We start from the raw sequence: 21,496 nt of genomic DNA on the forward strand, positions 1-21,496 counted from the left end.
AATGACAAATCACATATCTGAGTGACCTAATTGTTTCTGAAGCACTATTGGGAAGTTACAGCTTGGTCTCCAGCAAGTGGCTATTGTAATAGCAAAATGAGTAGCACAGTTTGTTTGGAGAAGTAGGGTGGAATTGTTTCTTCCTAGTCCTGATTGTTCTGATGAGGTCTCACTTGCCTTCCCCACTATTGATTTCTGAATTGTTCTTGCTTCACAGATGGTGACAATTGAGAACGCTGAGGAATACGTGGATCTAATGTTCGACATGTGTATGCAGAGCGGTGTACAGAAGCAGATGGAGGCTTTCAGAGGTAAGCCGTTACAGGGACTAGTGCAAGTGAGGATAAGGGATGGACTGTCATCCATGGCAAAGAACCCACTATGCTTACGGATCTGCCATCAATTGTGGGTAGTGATATGTGAAGCGCACACCAGGCCCTTTCTTCGACTTCTTCACCATTTAGACTTCAATAATATTAGGATGACAGGTGCATCTGCTATTTTATATGGACTTAAATGTATTGCTTCAATAAAGTAAAACCTCTTAATAGAGCAACTGCTTATATTTGTAGGTCAGGTTTATTTTAAGGCAGCTACATCTAGATTTGTAATTCCTATGGATTCTTCGAACTGCAGATTCTACACCTTGTGAATATTCCTCCAGGTGTCATACTAGTTCTTGAAACTTGGAAGCAGTACTCCTGCATGCCGGTAGGTTGCAGTGTGCGGCTCCAACATTGTTACCCTTTGGAAGTGATGAACACAGTCACATATAATTGCCACTCAGGTGTGCTGATGTCCGTTCCTTTTTTCCACGTCTTCAGATGCAGATCCTGAGCTCTATTCCTTTCATCTTTGACAAGTTTCTTTCCTAGAAAAGAAGTTCTGTAGTAGGGGATCTCTGTGTATAGTCATAATCTAGGGAATAGTCCCGCCTATGTGCGTGGACCCCGGAGCAATCAAAAATAATCTCTGTAGGTGTCGAAAAATGCAGAACTGCACAGACACTTGAGAGAATTAAAGACAGATAATGCAGCCTATATAACCAGGCTACACTGTCCAGTACTTCAACTAGAAATTCCACCAAAAATCCAAAACCGCAAAGTCTATCCAGATTTCCCTTGCTTTAGCAGCAAAAACCCTCTGGAATGATAGAGAGGAAGACATGGACAGACAAGCCCCATAGGCTGCCATTATGTGGCTCAGAAAAGGATACTGTGCCTTTAAGAGAACTTTCCAGAACTTCACAGTATCCCAGAATGCAATGCAGGTCCCTTTTACTTTCAGTTCTTTTTTCCAGCTCCTGCAAGCAGGACCCTGGAGCATTGAGCTCTCCCTTTTTTAAGGGTTTATTGGTGATTTTTTCACTTTTGTTCAAGTTTTTGGTGCCTTTATTCTTGGTAATCCTTTGGTGCACTCTTTGGTTGTCAATATGCCTGCATTATTTGACATATGTCCAGAGTGCTCCAGGAAGAAGGCCAAATAGGATCCACATGAGGTGTGTATCCTCTGCCTTCCCTCTTCCCATGTCCCAGAGGAGTGTGTTCTTTGTCAGGGCTTTTCTGGCAGGACCCTGAAGGATAGAAAGAAGATCAGGCTTCAGGGCCTTGAAGAAAGAAGGCTGAAGGCGCAAGGTGGGTCTGAAGGGGCTTTGTCTGCCCGTGCTGAGGCCTCTGGGGGGCTCCCCAGGGGCAGGAAGACCAGCAAGCATCTCCATTCTCCGTCTAGGTCGATTGGACCGACTACGGCGTCGAGAGGGATGACTACAGTCTGTTCCCCGTCTCCCAAGGGCTCTGGGTCAAAGCGACGTAGACGGTCGACGTCGAGGGAACTAAATAGAACGCCGTCGAGGTTTCCGGTGACGACTTCGTCGGAGTCGTCGTCGTCGAGTGATCGACGTCGAGCGGCCAGGCGTCGGCGCTCGCCGTCGAGGCGACACCACCGTTCGCCGTCGGCGAAAAGGAGAAGGTCGTCGTCAAGGGGATCCTTGGCGTCGAAGAGAGGATCGCCGTCGAGGCGAAGGAGGTCGCCGTCGAGGCGAAGGAGGTCACCGGCGAAGGAGGTCGCCGTCGAGGCGAAGGAGGTCGCCGTCGAGGGAGAGACGGTCGACGTCGAGGAAAAGACGCTCACCTTCGAGGGACCGGCGCTCGCCGTCCGGTCGCCGTTCTTAGACGCCAAAGAGAGGAGGAAGGAGGTCTGAGCCCAGGAGTCAGTCGCGGACGTCCCAGGCTGGAAAGGAAGGTGGATCGCCGGGTTCGGTGTACTCCATGGTGTATACCCCGAGGCAGGTTACGCCCCCGCCTCCATTACCGAGGGGGCTCCCTCCGCGGGCCCCTACTCTTCCTCCGCTCCCACCACTTCCCCTGCGTCCTCAATCTATACCTCAACCTCAGCTGCCAGCAGACAAGCCGCCTCCGATTCCTCCGAGGTCGGTCTCACTGCCCCGATTACCGACTCCTCCCAAGGGGACCACTCAGCAGAGGGCCCCAGCCAAACCGAGGTCGCCCGCCCCTGTGGAACCGGCGGATCGACCGAAGCCAAGGAGGTCACGATCACGCTCCGTACGGAGGGGGAGATCGAGGATTCGGCATAGATCCTCCACCAGGTCAAGACAGCGCCATAGGAGGCGCTGATTGCGGTCCTGCACGGACTCCTCCAGGACCTATTCACCGACCTTGTCGGAATCCCCAGGGACAAGGGTGTCTCCAGTGGACGACATCAGCACGTTCCAGGATGTTCTCCTGAGGGGGGCAGCGAAATTGGGAATCACGGTGACTGCTCCAACACCCACGACGTCCGTGATATTTGAGACTCTTCACAAGAGGCACTTATCTCGACCTTTACTACCGCTAGTACCTGGCTTGGTAGAGCCCGCGGAGGAGCTGTTCCTCATGCCAGCAGTGACGAAGGCCGCTCCCTCCCGGCTTCAAAAGAAGTACAGGGCCCCGGATTCTGACCCGGCTTTTCTGCGGATAGACCCGGTTCCGGACTCTGTAATAGTGACGGCGGCCAGGAAGCTACATTCTACCTCCCCGTCTTCAACCTTACCGCCTGATAAGGAGAGCCGATGGATCGACTCAGCCGGCAGGAAGGCTTGTGGGACGGCATCCACGGCCATGAAGGTCTCTAGCGATGCGGCTCTGCTAGAGCGGTATGACCGTGCCCTGTGGGAATCCCTTCAGCAGTTATCGGAACTCCTGCCAAGAGATAAGAGGGAGGACTTCCAGGAGATCCTCAAAGAGGGGATGCTGGTGTCGAACCAGGTCATCAGCGCGGCTGAGGATGTCTCTCTGTTGGCAGCCCATGGGTATTGTCATGGGATCAACCAGCGGCGCCATGCTTGGCTCAGGCTCACATCACTCAAGCCAGAGGCCCAGCAGCGGGTGGCCAATCTGCCCTTCTCGGGGGAAACCCTGTTCCGCACGCATGCCGACGAGGAGATGGCCCGCATGAAAGCGGAGGCCGAGACCCTGACGGCTGTGCGCTTGGAGAAGCCCAAAGAAAAGAAGGCCTACCGCCTGTTCCAGAGACGGTTTGGTGCACAGGGCAGGGGGCGAGGACAGACTTCGGGACAGCAGCAACAACAGCAGCAGTACCGGAGACCCTTCCAGAAGCGCCAGAAGGGTAGAGGGGGCCAGCAGTCCTCTACAGCGAACAAAGGCCCGGCTGGGTCTCGACCCTGAGCGGTTCCTTCCCCTACATCCGTTACCCGCTCCGGTGTGGGGAAGCGTTCAATCTTTTCTGGCAGAGTGGAGAGAAATTACTCCGGACAAGTGGGTGCTGAATATTGTTTGCAATGGATACAGTCTTCGGTTCATGAACCCGCCTCCATCAATTCCTCCGGTCAGCTCGTGGTTTCAGCTGCGCAAGCTCCAGGCGGAGGCCGATATCCTGTTAAGGAAGAGGGCGATAGAAGACGTACCTCTGTCTCAAAGAGGAAGAGGTCTGTACTCCCGGTTCTTCCTGGTTCGCAAGAAGGACAAGAACGAGTTCAGGCCCATTCTGGATTTGCGACAGGCGAACAAGTGGATTCGCAGAGAGAAGTTTCGCATGCTGTCGTTGCATCAGATTTATCCTCAGTTGCAACAGGGAGACTGGCTATGTGCTATAGACCTACAAGATGCGTACTTCCATGTGCCCATTGCACACAAACACAGGAAGTTCCTGCGATTCCAAGTCGGCACCAATCATTATCAGTACACAGTACTGCCATTCGGACTGAAGTCTGCGCTCAGAACATTCTCGAAGTGCATGGCAGTGGTAGCAGCACACCTAAGGAAGAACAAGGTGTTTGTCTACCCGTACCTGGACGATTGGTTGATCAAGGCCTCCTCCTTCTCAGAAGCTCAAGCACACTTCCAGAAGATATGCGTTCTCTTGAACAAGCTGGGGTTGCACATCAACATGTCCAAGTCTGTCCCGACTCTGGTCCAGTGCATTCAGTACTTGGGAGCCACCATCAATACGCTGTCAGCAAGCGTGTCTCCTTCGGAGGAGCGACGATTATCACTCCTTCGGAAGGCTCAGGCTCTTATGACCACTCCATCTACAACAGTGAGGACGGTGTCTTCTCTACTTGGGAGTGGTGTGGCTCACTAGTTAGAGTGGGCAGACCCGGGAGCAGAAGTCGGCCCGGGACCAGGGTTCAATTCCCGACGCGGCAGGGTCGTGGACCAGGGTCAGCGGACTCGACAATTCTCGCCTCGGTGCCTACTCTAACCTGGGGTCCCACTCGGCAACTCTGGGCATTAGCTTGCCTAATCTCCACAACGGCCCCATCAACGCCGGGGATGCCTGGCTCCACCTTGGGGACTCCCAGTAGGGACCATCCCACAGGGAAAGACAGGACGGGTTCCCCAGCGGTATACAGCGCCGGGACGCCCCTTTGCTGGGGCATCTGTGATCTTTACAAGTATGTGACATTTATGATTTAACATTTACTGGGATCGATGGCCTCTTGTATCTTGGAACAGGATATGACTGAGGTTGGTACACGATTCCTGGACTTGCAACCACTGAGTCCAGAGGATCCCAGAAGCCATTCGGGAGTGCGAGGCAAAACTCTACCTCTTCAAACATTGGATTGCAATGTGCCGTGTTGAAAGGGAGGTTATGTTCCCATGGCAGATCCTTGTTTAAAGTCATTAGGTAATTCGAAGAAAAATCACAAAAAGTCCAAGTGGGAATCTGCCTCTTCCCACTGCTCTCGTACTCCAGAGAGTTGTGAGAGCATCAGTTTTGTCACCCATTCTCACCCCCGAACTTCTGAAGAGCTGATTCCAAATCGGGTCCTGATGCAACATGAATTTCCGGGTTGATCTGCAACGTTGCAGCAGATTGTGGCCTTTAACGAGGCCATGCTTCACATATTTCACACACATTCAGCTCACCGCGGCACGCCTTCAGGTTCTAAGGATCTGCTGAGGCCTGCAATTGGGGTTCCGTCGGCAGACTCACCCTTGACTCTTTCTGTGCCTCTTGAACCTGCGTCAAGTTCCGCAGCGACTTTGACAGTAGTTTCCGTCCCCTAGCCGTCCTCATCTTGACTGAGGCCGCATTGCGATCCCACTGAAGCACAGTCAATAGGCTACCTCTTCGACTCATTACCTTTACCAAGAATCGGAGCTTGCAAATTACACCGCTTTTTGGTGAATGGGACAAATTTGTCCCACAGTATGAGGAGAACAATTAGTATGTGAAACTTGAGGATGCCAGTAGTATAAACGTTTCCCAAGTGTAAAAGTGGCTCTATATATACTGGACCAAAGTACGGTACAGTGTGTATAGAGCCCACGATCCCCAGAGGTATAACAGAGGTTAAAGTCAGGTCTGACCTTACTCTCTAAAGTGGTAGCTTGGTCGAGCAGTAAGGCAGTACCAGAGGACAGTGTAAAGCATTTGTTGTACACACTCGGTCAACAAAAAGTTTCCACACACTCAAGAACTGAACTCCAGGCCAATTGTTTTTATATCAAAAGATATAGTTTTATTTTTAGAACCAACAGGTATCAAAATATACTGTTCGAGGCATATGAGCCGCAGATTACACACTGTGCATAGATGGCCACCTAGTGTTGGGCCCGGATGTTTGCAGTTTGTTTTGTTGTAGAAAAGTCTTTGGAAGTCACGGCATAGGTGACTCCTCCTTTGGATGATACTGTGCATGAGCATCGGCTCCATCCCCAGATTGTTTTTTTCCGCCACCGGCCTGGATGTGTTCCCAGCGCTCCATGTTGGAACCGATTTCCTTCGCAATCCTCACCTACTTACAGAAAATACGTTTTGAATGCTTTTCCAGTCGACGCGATTCTTCAACACCGAATACTTCGATTCCGGTCGTCGTCGACGGCCTTCGGGCCTCACTAGGCCTCTACTTCAGCTCATGGAAAGGAAGCCATTCAAGAGGTGTCCTCGATGTAGGTCGAAGTTTCCCCACACCGACTTTCATGAGGTGTGTATCCTCTGCCTCTCTCCGGAGCATGAGGCCAAGACTGGTCCTCTTGTGCCTCTTTCCACTCCAAAAAGACTATCTGGGACCGAAGAGCGAGGAGAACAATGGCTCGATCTTCGACTTCCATTCCGGCCGACATCTTTGAAGAAGGCGTTAACTTCCCAGAACAACAAAACGTCAACAGCGGTTCCGAAGCACAAGATTCGGACGTCGAGGACATCACTCCAGCGCAGCAGGTCGTAAGTAAGACCGTCGACCCCGACCCTTCCTCGACACACCCAAAGAAGGCCCCAGTCACACCCTCGCCCTCGGGTGCACACCGACACACTGCTTCTACTGCCCCACCTTTGGGCCCGGCTAGGAAGCCATTTAAGCCTTCAGGCGACTCGGGCTCGAGTCGACCTTTACACGGTGCCGGTGCACATTTACCGGCACCGAAAACGACACCGGCACCGGCTACGCCAACATCCAAACCATACCACTCATTCAGCACCGAAACCCAGATCGGAACCAAGCAAACCTGCTTCCGATTCGAAAAAACCTGTCTGAACCGAAAAAACAATCGGATCCAAGAACCATACCGGAACCGAAGAAATCCTCGGAACTGAAAAAAGCTCCGTAGCCAAAAAGACTCCTGCTTCCCCGATAAAAGACTTTGTCAAGAAACCAAAACAAGCCGCTTCGGTGACAACCTTCCTCCTCGCCAAAAGATAAACCTCCTGCGGAGGATTTACCTTATCCAGACCCTGCTCAAAAGACTCTAGCTAAAGATCCAATCACTGGACACTTAATTTTGGCTTCAAAAAAGCGACCACTGGACACACCAGCTCCAGCTCCGCATTCAAAGAAGGGCATGGCTACATCTCCCCTTAGACTGCCTTCCCCTTCTCTTTCACCTATACCATCACCACATCCTCTAATACCACAGCATTCCCCAGCATCCTCTATCATACCAGACGATGACAACAGGGATGATACCTCTGATGATATGGGGGGTAATATACATGATCCAGCCACTCCTTCAGGATCCCCTGACCCGTGGGATGATTATACCACCCCAGATGTCCCAAATGTCCCTCAGGATGACTTATACCCTCAAGGCCTTCCCCACCAGAAGACACTATAGGGTTTAATGAATTAATCCACAGGGCTGCACAATATCATGGGGTAGACATACACACAGACCCTGTAGAGGAAGACTTCCTAATGGATACCATTGATAATGCACAAAGGTCTTCATCCATTTTACCAATGCTTTAAGGAGTGATTAAGCATGCTCCTGAAGTCTTCAAGGACCCAGTCAGAACTCGGGTCATTAACCCTCATATAGAGAAAAAATATATAGCTGCTCCCTCAGACCCAGCATATATTAAAGGTCCAGTACCACTAGACTCACTTGTAGTTTCCAACACACGCAAGAGAGCAAACTCACCGACATCGGGTGATGCTCCACTACCAGATAAGGAGTCTAAGCTACTTGACGCATCAGGGAAAAGAACAGCGTCTCAAGCAGCAAACATGTGGCGTATCGCCAATACACCGGCATTATTAGCCAGATACGACAGGGCACATTATGATGAGTTAGAGTCATTAATAAGGCACCTCCCTGACAGGTACCTCACTCCCTCCTGAAACCAGGCTCATCTCCTCCACTACACTTTTTAAGAAAGAAGTAAAAGCTATCCTCATGGCTAAATATACCTTAACTATTACTGTGGATTTTTTAAAGACTCTGCATCGATCTGTATTATCTGTTCGATCACTTTGACTATTAATATTACTTGTATTATTGACTTACCTGACTGTCTGGCTCCCATTTATTTGTACTATTATCATTATTGATGTACCTGTTTTACTATGTTCCCTCATGTACCTACCCCACCCCACTTATTACCTACAACTACGCTATGCCTAATGGCCTGTTATTCACTCTCCTGTTTGCATCCCTGCTTTGTAAAGCGCTTTGATATCTGCAAAGATCTTGTTTGCGCTATATAAAACTTTCTAAATAAATATAGAGCAAACAAGCTTATCCAAGAGGGAAAAAACATCACAAACCCCTCTATTCGGTGTGCACTCTGCAGCAGATACTACCTCTAGGGCAGTTAACACTAGTGTTTTACTATGCAGACATGCCTGGCTACATATATCAGGGTTCAAGCCAGAAGTACAAAGTGCCATTCTTAATCAACCCTTTGATGATCAACACCTATTTGGATCTAACGTAGATGTATCACTCGAAAAAATGAAAAATGATAGACACCGCCAAATCTATGGGAGCCCTGCAGTCGCAGGCTCCCAGACGTTCATTTTGTCGCTCATCCTATAGCTGTTTCACCAGGGGATACTCCTCAGACACAGCTGCTACCTCGTACAAAGCCCCTACACAGTCCACTTACAGTAAAGGCTAACAAAGGGGTGGTTACAGGGGTAACAACAACGGCAGAGGTAAAAATAACTCCCGCTCTGCCTCTACCCCTGCCCAATGACTCCCTTCCCCGTCCCAATCCACTCCTGTCGGGGGAAGACTTTGACAATAGCTGCCAGCCTGGGAAAACATCACATCAGACAGGTGGGTGCTCCAAATAATTCAATCAGGTTACTGTCTGGAACTAACATCTACCCCCCCCAAACATACCACCCAAGCAGCGTCCAATGTCACAAGAACATTTAACATTGCTCAGACAGGAGGTAATATCCCTCCTGAGAAAAATGCAATAGAAATAGTTCCAGAGCATCAGAAAAACAAAGGAGTATACTCCCTATATTGCCTTATTCCAAAAAAGGAAGGATCTTCAAGACCCATCCTAGACTTCAGACCTCTGAACATTTACATAGTCGGATCATTCTCATATGGTCAATCTCCAGCAAGTCCTCCCACTTCTGGTACTAAATGACTTCCTTGTCACTTTAGTTCTCAAGGACGCCTACTTCCATATTCCTATCCACACAGCGCAAAGAAAATATCTCAGATTTGTGCTAGACAGGGAACACTACCATTTCAAAGTGCTCCCATTCGGAGTCACAACAGAGCCAAGGGTGTTTACCAAATGCCTAGCAGTGGTAGCAGCACACTTAAGAAGACAACACATTCAGGACTTCCCATATCTAGACGACTGGCTCATAAAAGCCAGCTCATACAGCCAGTGTGTGCAGCACACCTTGAACCTTGAGAAACTGGCATCGGAGCCAGACTAGACTCAACGACAGCCAGCTAGACTGGCAGCAAGGTTTATGCTAAAAAAACACTCAACTCTGAGCTCAGTCACAAGCTAGGACCCAGTAACAATTCAGCGCCTGGAGGCCCGGGACAAGAGACTAAACAAAATCTTCATTCATCCTTCCAACAATCATACAAACATACAGAAGTATACCTAACACCTCAAAGTGGGGTTCTCACTAGAGATGCACATTACCAAACCTTCCAATGCAACACCACATCCCTAGCTGCAGTCATCCCCGTCAGCGAAAGGGGTAAGTGCAGGCACTCCTTGCCAAAGGTGCTCTCAAGCCAGTGCCCCTACACCAGCCGGGCAAAGGAGTTTACGCCCCGTTTTTAATGCCCAAGAAAAATGGTACCCTCCGGCAAGTTGTGGACATCAGACCCTTAAACCACTGCATGCTGTTGGAGTACTTCCACAGGCCCACTCTGCAGACGTATCCTGTTTCTCTGGAGAGGGCATTTGAAGACCGCTCTAAAACTCAAGGATGCCTATTTCCCCATATATCCAGACCACCACCGGTGACTCCACTTTGTGGGAAGTGGAAAACAAGTACTACCTTTCGGGGTCACTACCGCCCCAAAGTTATTTATAAAGTGCCTAGGGATGGTTGCTGCGCATCTGTGCAGAAACAAACTTTCTCCAGTATTAGGGGTGTCTTTCATAGATTAACATGCTTGAATATTCCCCGTCATCGAAGTGGGAGTCCCACGGTACATAAAAATAGCACTGAAAATGCTAAAATATATGTATGTGAGAACATAACATAAGAAATAATAGAAGTAAATACACAACTATAACCTCTAAAACAATTCCTACATAGGAATGCATTATAGAGAGAGAAAACACTTGCAACATATCACTGTCATTATGTTATTCCAAACTACAGCCAATCAGGCACCAGCACCCTCTAGAACCTTCTCCTCAGAAGCTCAAGCCCTCAGATTTTCTACCGCACGTTGTGTGAAGGGAGTCTCCCTGAGCTCTGCTCAGTTTTTTCCTCAATTCTTCTAGTTTCCAGTCTTCTCCTCATGTCAAGTAAGAAGTCTTTATTCCGACCTTGCTCTTCTTGTGGGAAGTTGCGTCGTTTTAAAGAAGACCCCCACAAGAAATGTATTTATTGTCTCTACCCTGAGCATGAAGTTGGCAGCTGCAAGTTTTGTATAACCTTTTCTACAAAAACTCTTAAGGACAGGGAAGGCCGTCTCCTCCTTGGGCTCCAACGTCTTAAGGACAAGGATTCAGCTCTGTCTGATGCTGAGAGTTTTCAGTCTGGACCTTCCACTGCAGCATCTAAGCGTAGTAGTGTGCAGGATGTGCCCTCTCCTTTTCTGAAAAGGAAGAAACTTGCCCTGCCTTTGGTCTATGTGGTGTCCCCACCGGCTCCTACTACTTCTACGCCCACGAGACCTGGTTTTCAGGCGTCTTCTGCTGCCTCACAGCGTGTTTCCACACAAAAACATGCTTTGTCGTCGTCGACGAGTGTCCTGACGATGAAATCATCAGTGTCTACATCGTCGACGACGACACTGACGACGACGTCAGCATCTACTTCGTCGACGACGGTCTCGTCGACGGCCTCCACGTCTATGAGAGTATCATTGGCCTTTAAGACTGTCTCGTCGACGATTCCCATCACCTCATCGTCGAAGAAGAAACCAGTATCGTCAACGAAAGCCATCAAAAAGTCTTCATCGTCTACCAAGACTTTGTCGACCAAAGCTCCATCGATGAGGGCTCGTCGACAGGGGTGTCTTCTGCGTCGGCGGCTTTGCCATCTATGGTGCTTCCGTCGACGACGGCTGCGTCGACGGTCCTTCCGTCAACGATGGATCCATTGAAGTCATCTTCATCGACGGCCATATCAGCACCGTCAACGATACCGTCGACGGCACCGTCGAAGGTGGCACCATCCTAGTTTGCCTCATATCCTCTAGTGCCTTCGCCATCCTCAGGTTCTGCATCTGTCACCACAGAACCTTCACACCATCGCCGTCAAAAGTCCATGCCACCAGTGGTCTGCTTCAGATCCGCAGCCACCTTCACCTATGTTTGCCACTGGCTCTGAGCACGATTCGGACTCTGGTAATGATGTAGATGACACTTTCAGGGCGGCACACAGTCCGTCAGATCTGATCATCAAATGCCAAGGTTATGGCAGTGACGACGACTGCGACGACCAGGAGTCTCAAGCTGAGGAACAGTTCATCCAAGTTCTAACGGCTACATTGCCTTTAACTCTGATTTCAAACCTCCAGCATATGCTGGATGACTACAACCAGCGTTTTCCACCTACGCCACAAGGTACTCCTAGACCACAGGCTGCTGCGGCAGCTCCACCCTCTTTTCCACCACCGACGCCTTCACCCCAGGTTCAAACATCGGTCAAGATACACACAACTGTGTATCCACAGGATGATGATGATGTGCTTCCAGAACGGGAAGACTGAGAGGTCCACAATGATACGGACAATGATGATGCTGCAACCGGCATGGCAGAGTGGGACGACTACCAAATACAGACACCCTCCCCTCCGCCAGGAGAACCTGGAGATTCCCCTCCAGTAGATATTGCCAGTTTTCATCAGCTGATGGATAGAGCGGCTCAGCGCTTCAAATTACCCAGGACACAGAGAGAGGAGGACTGTTTCCTCTACGATTTCAAGCATCAGCCATTCAAGCAAGTCCACGCGGTTCCGATCATCGATTTTTATTTGGAAGGAGGGAGTGAAGCTCATGCAGGCAACAAATTCGTTACCTGCCCAAATACCGCGCCTTGAGAAGAAGTATAAGGCCCCAACAGGTTTACCAGCATGCCTGGTCTCTCACCCAAAACCTGATTCAGTGGTAACTCAGGCGGCACAGCGTCGGTCCCGTAATCCAGCGTCTCCGATCACAACACCTCCAGATAGAGAAGGTTGGCGCCTAGACGCTTTTGGACGCAAATTCTCCACCATGGCTTCCACAACAGTAAGGGCGGCTAATGCCTTAGCCATCTTAGGCCGCTACGACCGGCAGATGTGGTCTGACATGTCTGCCTTTGTCAACCTCATCCCTGACGCTTCCAAAGCTGACGCTTTGCAAATCCTCCAGGACGATGAAAGAACAAACATCTGAAGAGATGATTGACTGCGCAGTCGATATTGCGGGCACTGGTTTCCGTCAGCTTGCTAGTGCGGCTATCCTACGACGCCAAGGTTGGTTGAAGTCCACCTCTTTCCGGCAGGAAGTCCAGTCCAGGATCCTTGATATGCCATATGATGGTGAATCGCTGTTTGGGACACACATAGACGAGGCTCTAGAGTCCATGAAAAAGGACACCGATACGGCTCAATTATTGGGCACCTTGCAATTTCGGAAACAGCCATTTCGGGGTGGACGCGGCACTTCTTCCACTTTTCGAGGAGGACAATCTCAATATCGCTCCTACAATCAGAGTAACCAACGTTACTCTTCCAACCGACAGCAGTCAAACCGACAACAGTCGACAAAGTCATATAGGGGAAAGTGTTCATATCAGGGATCCACTCCCAAACGCCAATGACTTTTTTCTTCCCCCAAGTGTTGGATGTCGAATCTCTCTGTTCTGTTCTCAGTGGTCCTCCATCCCCTCAGACCGCTGGGTTTTGGACATTGTGATGAAAGGACATACTTTGAAGTTCATCAAGATTCCTCCTCATACTCCACTGTCTGGCCCACCTCCTCCCCATCTCAAGGAGTTTTACCATCAAGTCCGCCTTCTTCTTCAAAAGGGTGCAGTCGAAGTGGTTCCAGTGTCTCAGAGAGGACAGGCTTTTTACTCTAGTTTTTCCTCGTACTCAAGAAGACTGGAGATTGGCGACCAATTCTAGATTTGAGGGATCTCAACAGATACCTAAAGAGCTAATCCTTCCGCATGCTTTCACTACTGGAGATCCTGCGTCTTCTTTCCAGCAGTGATTTAATGACGACGATCGACCTTCAGGACGCATACTTTCATGTCCCAATTCTCCAACCGCATCGAAAGTACCTGCGTTTCAGAATAGGACAGACGCATTTCCAGTTCAAAGTGTTGCCTTTCGACCTCCGATCCGCCCCTCGTGTGTTCACAAAGGTATTGGCTCCAGTGGTGGCTCACCTACGCCTCCAAGGTGTCCAAATTTTTCCATACTAGGACGATTGCCTCCTCAAATCTCAATCCCGCCATCAACTGAGCCAAGACACTCGTCTTTGTCAACATGTGTTTCAATCCCTCTGCTTGGCAATCAACGTCGAAAAGTCACAGTTTGCACCAGCTCAAACCAGGAGTTTCTTAGGGGCAACCTTAAACACAATGCTTTCAAAGGCATTCGTTTCTCACGAACGTCAACAGAAGATCCTCCCATTAGTGGCTCTCATTCGATCAAGACAGTCCGTTTCTGTCTGGACATTAAAATCATTTCTGGGAATGGCATCCTCTTGTATTGCACTGATCCCACATTGCAGACTGTGGACCCGTCCCATTCAGGAGGCACTGGATGTACAGTGGCGTCAGGTCTCTGGTTCTTTCAACGACCTGGTTACCGCTCGCGTGAGGACAGCTCTGTACTGGTGGGCGCAGCCGACCAACCTGGCAACTGGAACGTCCTTCCTCGTCAACGCGCCAGATCTCACGCTCACAATGGACGCCTCTCTGGACGGCTGGGGTGCTCACCTTCAAGGCCTCTCCATCAAAGGCAAATGGCCTCCGCCCCAGCGCTCTTGGCATATCAACAGGCTAGAGTTGATGGCAATCTTTTTGGCACTCAAGCCGTTCATTCCTGTAGTTCAAGGGGAGTCGGTGCTTATTCAGACGGTCAATACCACCAGTATGCACTATGTGAACAAACAGGGCGGGACCAAGTCTCAACGCTTGTCTCCCTGGGATTGAGCTATCAGTCATCAAATAACCCTGAGGGTGCTGCATCTGCCGGGCGTTTCCAACATTCTGGTGGATTCCCTCAGCAGGTCCACATCATCGACACACGAGTGGGAACTACATCAGCCCACTCTGGAACTCGTGTTTCACCGATGGGGTCGTCCGTCTCTAGACCTCTTTGCGACACCAGAGAACCGGAAATGCCCGTCCTACGCAAGTTGGCATCCCCACCCCGGATCGTGCGGGAATGCCCTTTTTGATCGATTGGTGCGATCTATTCGTTTATGCCTTTCTGCCGATCCCTTTAGTGCCACAGGTGCAGTGGAAGATGCGGAGGCAGCCCTGCCACATTCTCCTGATCGCCCCTCGATGGCCCCGACAAGCGTGGTTCTCGGAGTTGCTCCTTCTGTCCCAGTGCGAGCCCATTCCTCTTCGTCCTCGTCCAGACCTCCTTACGATGGACAGAGGCCAGATTTGCCAACCAGATCCATCCACTCTACAATTGTCAGCATGGAACCTGAGCACCTTGAGTTCGCACATTTAAATATCTCGCGAGACTGCAGAGAGATCCTCGCTCATGCTAGAGGTCCATCTACCATCAAAACTTACAAACTCAAGTGGAAGAGGTTTTGTCGTTGGTGTGTGGAGGCAACTGTCCATCCAATCCATTCTGCTCCGGAGCAGCTCCTTCCGTTCTTTTTGAGTCTAGCTCAATCTGTACTCTCGCATGCTACCTTGAGAGTTTTCCTAGCTGCAATCTCTCGTTTCCGGCAAGATGGCTCCTCCTCCCTCTGCTCATCCAGAATTATCCGTCAGTTTTTCAAAGGTCTTTTCCGGAATTTCCCGCCTCTTCGGCGCCCTCCTTCAACGTGGCATCTCAACGTTGTTTTAACACAACTAATAAAAACGCCATTTGAGCCCATCCATAGGGCGGACTTAAAGTTCCTCACCTGGAAGGTTGCTCTTCTTCTTGCTCTGACCTCATCTCGTCGCGTGAGTGACCTCCACGCCTTTACTATCAAACCACCATTTCTTCAATTCAAACCTGACGGCGTGGTGCTTCGCACCAACCCATCTTTCCTACCAAAGGTGCCTACGGACTTCCATCTAAATGAGCTTGTGTTCTTGAAAACTTTCTTTGCTGAGCCAAAGTCTCTGGCTGAACAGCGATTACATTCCTTGGACATCAAACGATGCCTTAAATTTTGCATAAGCAGAACTGCCCCCTTCCGTAGGTCCGACCAACTGTTCATTGCTTACGGACGTATGCGTAACGGGCATCCAGTTACCAAGCCAACGATTGCCCGTTGGATTTCTTCAGCCATTTTCTTCTGCCATCAACAAGCTGGAAAGCCTTTGCAGTCTTCAGTGAGGGCTCATTCTACCAGGGCAATGTCTTCATCCACCGCCCAATTGCTGGTGTGCCGCTTCACCAGATCTGCCGTGCAGTCACCTGGTCCAGCAGGCACACATTCACCAAGCATTACTGCTTGGACGCCATTAATGAGGCGGATACGGCAGTGGGACAGGCAGTACTTCGTTATCTTTTCAAATAAGGTGAGCCTCTGTTCCCTCCTCCTTTATGTTTTTCTGTGATTGATATCAATGCTTTCCATGACTGTATTATTACTGTCTTTGAGCTTTTCCATGCTGTGCTTAGCAATTTCAGCTCTTCGAAGGTTACTGCTCTCTACTCTATTCAAGCATGTGAATGTATGAAAGACACCCCTAATACTGGAGAAGAACAATTGTTACTTACCTGTAAACAGGTGGTTCTCCAGTATTGGTGTCTTTCATAGATTCACATGCGACCCACCCTCCTCCCCTCAGAGGCTCTCTTCTCCTCATGCACTCTGGGTCACTTTGGTGCTACGAAAATCTTGAGCCTCTGAGGAGAAGGTTCTAGAGGGTGCTGGCGCCTGATTGGCTGTAGTTTGGACTAACATAATGACAGTGATATGTTGCAAGTGTTTTCTCACTCTATCATGCATTCCTATGTAGGAATTGTTTTAGAGGTTTTAATTGTGTATGTACTTCTATTATTTCTTATGTTATGTTCTCACATACATATATTTTTGCATTTTTATTGCGATCTTTATGTACCGTGGGACTCTCACTTCGGGGAATATTCAAGCATGTGAATCTATGAAAGACACCAATACTGGAGAACCACCTGTTTACAGGTAAGTAACAATTGTTCATTCATATGTTTCCTCACCTGACTGACTGGCTGATCAAGTAGATAGCAATGCCTAGTACACCCTCAACAATGTCCACAAGCGCGGGTTCACCACCCATGCGAATAAGTCCCAACTTCAGCCTCTGCAGAGCCATTTATTTTTGTGGTTGAACTTAAATGCTGTCACAGGAAAAGCCTACCACAACCAACAGAGAATGATGGCATTCTAATAGCTGCTGCCTGCTTTTCACAGAGCATTTCCCCTCCCTTTACAGGTAAGGATGAGATTGGCGTCTGGTACTATTGTGGTACAAGTAGCAGTCATCCCCCAACAAACTGGGAATGCCCCATATGCAAGAGTGCCTAGTTAGGCAGTTATACAGTTGGTAGGGTCATTGGGAGGATATAGTGTTTTTTTAAAGGCCAAAACGCCATAATCTCTCCTATGGTGGAGCAGCAACAACTTGTTGCTGGGCAGGCATCCCTCAACCCCTTTCCACAAGTGGCCATTATCACAGATGCTTCACTTATGGTTTGGGAAGCACATCTCGACCATACAACTGTACACTGTACCTGGATCCCTTGGGGAAACACTTGCTACATCAGCTGCTTAGAACTCATGGAAACCCTGTTGCTCAGAGCTTTCCACATGCTGATTCAAGGCATGGTTGTCCTCAAATGAACGGCATTGTGACAGCCATGTACTGCATCCAGACACTGGGTTCACATAGACACTCCTCAGCAGTCTGTGTTGTCCCAGGCAATACGGCATTGCGCTATTTGCAACCCGGTTCTGCTCCTGGCAGATCATTTCCCTGGTGAGGAAACAGACTTAGCAGACCTGCTAAGGTTGGCACATCAACAATTATACATGTGGGAAATGAATCCAGAGTCCGCCAACAGTACTTTCAAATGTGGTGCACTGCCTCCACAACAAATTCAAAATGGTAAAGCTTTACCTCCAGGTAACTATACCCCTAGTCCATGGGTAGTGCACTGAGGATAAATTAATCTTATTTATGGTAAGAAAAATTAGACGAGTGTCAAAGACCCTCATTCTGGTGGCACCTGTGAGAAGGTGGCCTGATATGCAGTGCTCACTATTCTGGTGAACACTATGTATCAGTCCAGCAACCCTTATTGATGATTGGTTGTAAGTCAACCTTATAGACCAGCTATCCTAGTAGCATGGATACGAGCAGTCTAAGGCTAAAGACTCGAGAGGGCGTGTTAAGCCAGCTGTTTACCACACATATACCCCTTGAATACCAAGTGAAAGGACACCACACAAGTGTTATGAAAATAAACAGTTATTTATTAAAGATCACAACAGCCCTGTACTCTTTATGAGGACAGGGTACTAAGCACAAACCAAAACTCTTACAAAAATACTTAAGTTAGCACAGTATATACAAATGCCCGAGGGGCACGGAAAACCATATACTCTAAAAGTGGAATGTGAAATTCCTAGCAGGTAAGTACAGTACTAATAGCTTTTGGAATCGCTAGGACTTGACTAGGGAATCGTTAGATTACGACTAGGAGGCCTAGGGGACTCGGGTGCAGTGTGTGCACTCTCACGCGAGATGCGGACAAAAGTCTATGGTAGTTAGGAAATAGAAAGTTAGTGTTCTCGGGCGAACCCGACCTGGTAGGGAGAAAACGAAGATAGATTCTGACCCTTGGATAGTGAGGCTATGCTGGGGCACCGAAATGCCGAAGTTACCTAGCCCAGGGGCTGCAGCTGCATAGGTCTGAAAAGACGTCGGGAATCCTCGTAGACGGACCAGGAGCCGGAAGAAAAGATGCTGGCCGGTGACCAGTGAAGAAAGTTCAGTTGGATCCAAGCCTGGATCTCGAAGATGGATGACACCTGAAAGCAGAGGGGACCAAGTTCGAGACTACTAGCCAGTAGTCAGTGGCACCAGGAGGGCACCGGATGGTAGCCACCTCGACAAGGTGAGTGGGTGACGCTTGACTCGAAGATCTCACGGACCAGGAGGCGTTGTCGGCGACCAGGATGGAGGATCGAGCTGTCCCACGAAGATAGAAGCTGTCGGCGTCGCTGGACCCAGGATTGGGCAACAAAGCCTTGGCAAATTCAAGCCCACGCGGTGGACCTAAAATGGCGTCTGGAGTGGACCAGGAGGGTCCGGGGTGCCTCTCTTGAAGAAGGAAGCAAAGGCCAGCCTGGAGCAACCAGACCAGCAGTCGTGAAGTCGTTGGGCGTCGTTCAGAGGGCCACAAGCCAGCCGGCTAGTAGCCAAACAACGCGGTGCACAGCAAACAGCAGAAGGGCCCCACGCAGATCGTGGAGATGCAGGGGGGCTGATCTTGGGTGCTGGAGCTGCGCAGGGTCGGGGCTTCTCGGACCCCAAAGCACTCACCAGTGGAGGACACGGTGGGCTTGCAGTAAAGATGTCGTGCAGTCTTGGCGATCGTCGGTCCCTTGAGGTCTCGTCGCACTCACGGTTCTCAGCTGGGCTGTAGAGGTGAGTAGAGGTCAGAGGTGCCAGGGAAGCCGGGTCTCGTCGAGCTGGGTCGTCGGATTCGTGATGAAGGACTTGCAGCAGACCGCAGTGTTCTTTAGGATGGTGCCTGCGGATGCAGGGTGACTACTCCTTAGCCACAAGGGAGAATCTTGAAGAAGAAATCGTGAAGTCCTTTCGAAGAAAGTGGTATCTTGATTCCAAAGATGATCTAATTTTAACAGGGGGCCCGCTCCCATCTTTATACTAAAAAAGGGGGCTGACCCGGTGACTAGGTCCTGCCTATGGGTGGGACTAGGTGGGGGGTGGTTACACCCCTCAGCCATGCCGGACTTCCCCAGGCCAGGGGCTGGTGTGCCCCTGGAACTGGTTCAGACCGGCCTATGCGTAGTGAGCACCGGGGTGCCACTCAGCAGTCACCTTCCTGTAAAGCCCTGCCTACCCAGGATACACAAAACCATGTCTGGGACGGTGCTAGCACCGCCCCTGACAGGAAACCCTTTGTCCAGGCTCCCCTCGCTGGAAGGACTCCCAGCTGCAGGGGGTCAGACTCGTGTCTGTGGTGGCAGCATCCATTTTGTGGAGCTGAGGCTTCAGTTAACTTTAACCGGGGTTCACAGTTACATACATGTCGTGTCCCTCTAGAAGGGTGGAATGCTAACCCCGTCGCCAGAATTGGCGAGGGGTTAGTATTCCAATTCGTATGACACCTTACTCGACATGTTTTGATAAAGCAATACCAAAGATAGCATTTAACCGCGAGGATTATAATGCACTTAAGAGTATATGGTATGCGATATCATGGAACAGCTATTAGGACTTGATTCCGCAAGCTGCAGACAGGCTCAGCTCATGCCAGAGCACCATCTCACACGATTCCAAGCACTCTGCCTTCAGGATTGTCAAGGCCTGCCATAGGAGTGACTGATAGGAATCTGTGTGTCCATTTTAGGGTTAGGTATAGGTATACTACACCTACAACAAAGGGTGATTACACGACTTTGCCCCAGCTGTCATGCAGCCAGTTGTGTCAAATTTAGGAGGCCAGCCAGGGGTGGCACAATACGTGCTGCAGCCCCTGGCAGCCCTGGGTACACCTATGCCCTGAGTTACAGGGTCTGATAAGGTGGCCCAGTACCAATTGGTAGATGCACCTAGGGTACATGAGGTAATTTAGAAAGAGAACAGCCAGGCTGTGGGTCTGATTGGCAGGCCCACAGCCAGAGAAAGTCGTAAACCAGTGAAACAAAAGCAAAAAAATCTGGGTGATCATAGGATTGCAGACCCTACTCTCCTACAGCACCAACCTAGGTGAGACAACCATGATACTCAGTGCTTCTAAAGATGCCAGTACATCTGCTTGAGAAGCTTCTACTGCTGCCAGATTTTTATCTCGACATCAGGGTCAGCTCAGGCATCCAGACCCCGACATCCCAGTCTAGCGATCTAGCACCTGATGTCTTACTGTTTGGTTACCTCAAACTCCATAAGAGTTCCTGCATGAAGAGTGTAAGCCCACTACGCTTTCCTGCTGTGCAGCCATTGAAATGGTTTAACTACTACATTAACAAACTCATAGACCCCCTTACATCTCCTGTGCAGGGTGTCGTCTTCTGCTTCTTACATTTGCAGAATGCAGGATTAGCATACACAGCTATCTTGTTTATATCTAGCTGCGGTTGCAACGTCCCTGCAATAGTGGGAACATTTATCACTCCTTAAAATCTCTATTGTTAAGGACTTCTCGGAAGGACTCAAGAGTGATCCCCTCAAAGACCCCACATGCATCCGCCTGGAACATAAACAAGGCTGCTGGGGCCAACTCATTGCACCGATGCGCTCCTGCAGTGCTTTTGACGGAAGGTGGCCTTTTAGTAGCAATTATCTGTACGCTGATGACACTCAACTGTACTATAAAGTAAAATCCCATTCTGACATCCTAGACCTCAACACAGCACTAACCAAGATCCAAACCTGGTTCCACAGCAACCATCTTAAACTCAACCCTAACAAAACTGAGATTATCCTCTTCTCGCCCAAAAACAACCCTCTCCCCATTCAATCATGGATAGCGAATCTCAATGCCCTAAACTGCCCTCTCTCCCTCGCTGAATCTGTCAAATCACTCAGCATCACCATCAACAATAATCTTACTCTTAACTCCCATATTAATAACTCAGCAAAAAGGGCACTTTTCACCCTCCGGCATCTCAAAAAATCAAACCCTTTATTCCGGCTGAAGACCTCAGTTATTTCCCAATCACTGGTCCTTTCCAAAAT

The 21,496-nt window shown here is 49.6% G+C and overlaps 1 protein-coding gene across 10 annotated transcripts in view; it reads left to right on the plus strand.

Moving 5' to 3' along the window:
* The window catches only part of HECTD1 (HECT domain E3 ubiquitin protein ligase 1), a 665,243-nt gene that overhangs the window by 608,216 nt on the left and 35,531 nt on the right, over window positions 1-21,496 (plus strand). For all 10 annotated transcript variants that reach the window (XM_086936975.1, XM_086936976.1, XM_086936967.1 and 7 more), the window contains one exon: window positions 218-311. In XM_086936975.1, coding sequence (XP_086793101.1) covers window positions 218-311 — 94 coding nt within the window. The remainder of the gene's footprint in view (window positions 1-217; window positions 312-21,496) is intronic.

The sequence above is a fragment of the Lissotriton vulgaris genome, chromosome 9, assembly GCF_964263255.1.
Source record: "Lissotriton vulgaris chromosome 9, aLisVul1.2, whole genome shotgun sequence".
Classification (NCBI taxonomy): Eukaryota; Metazoa; Chordata; class Amphibia; order Caudata; family Salamandridae; genus Lissotriton; species Lissotriton vulgaris.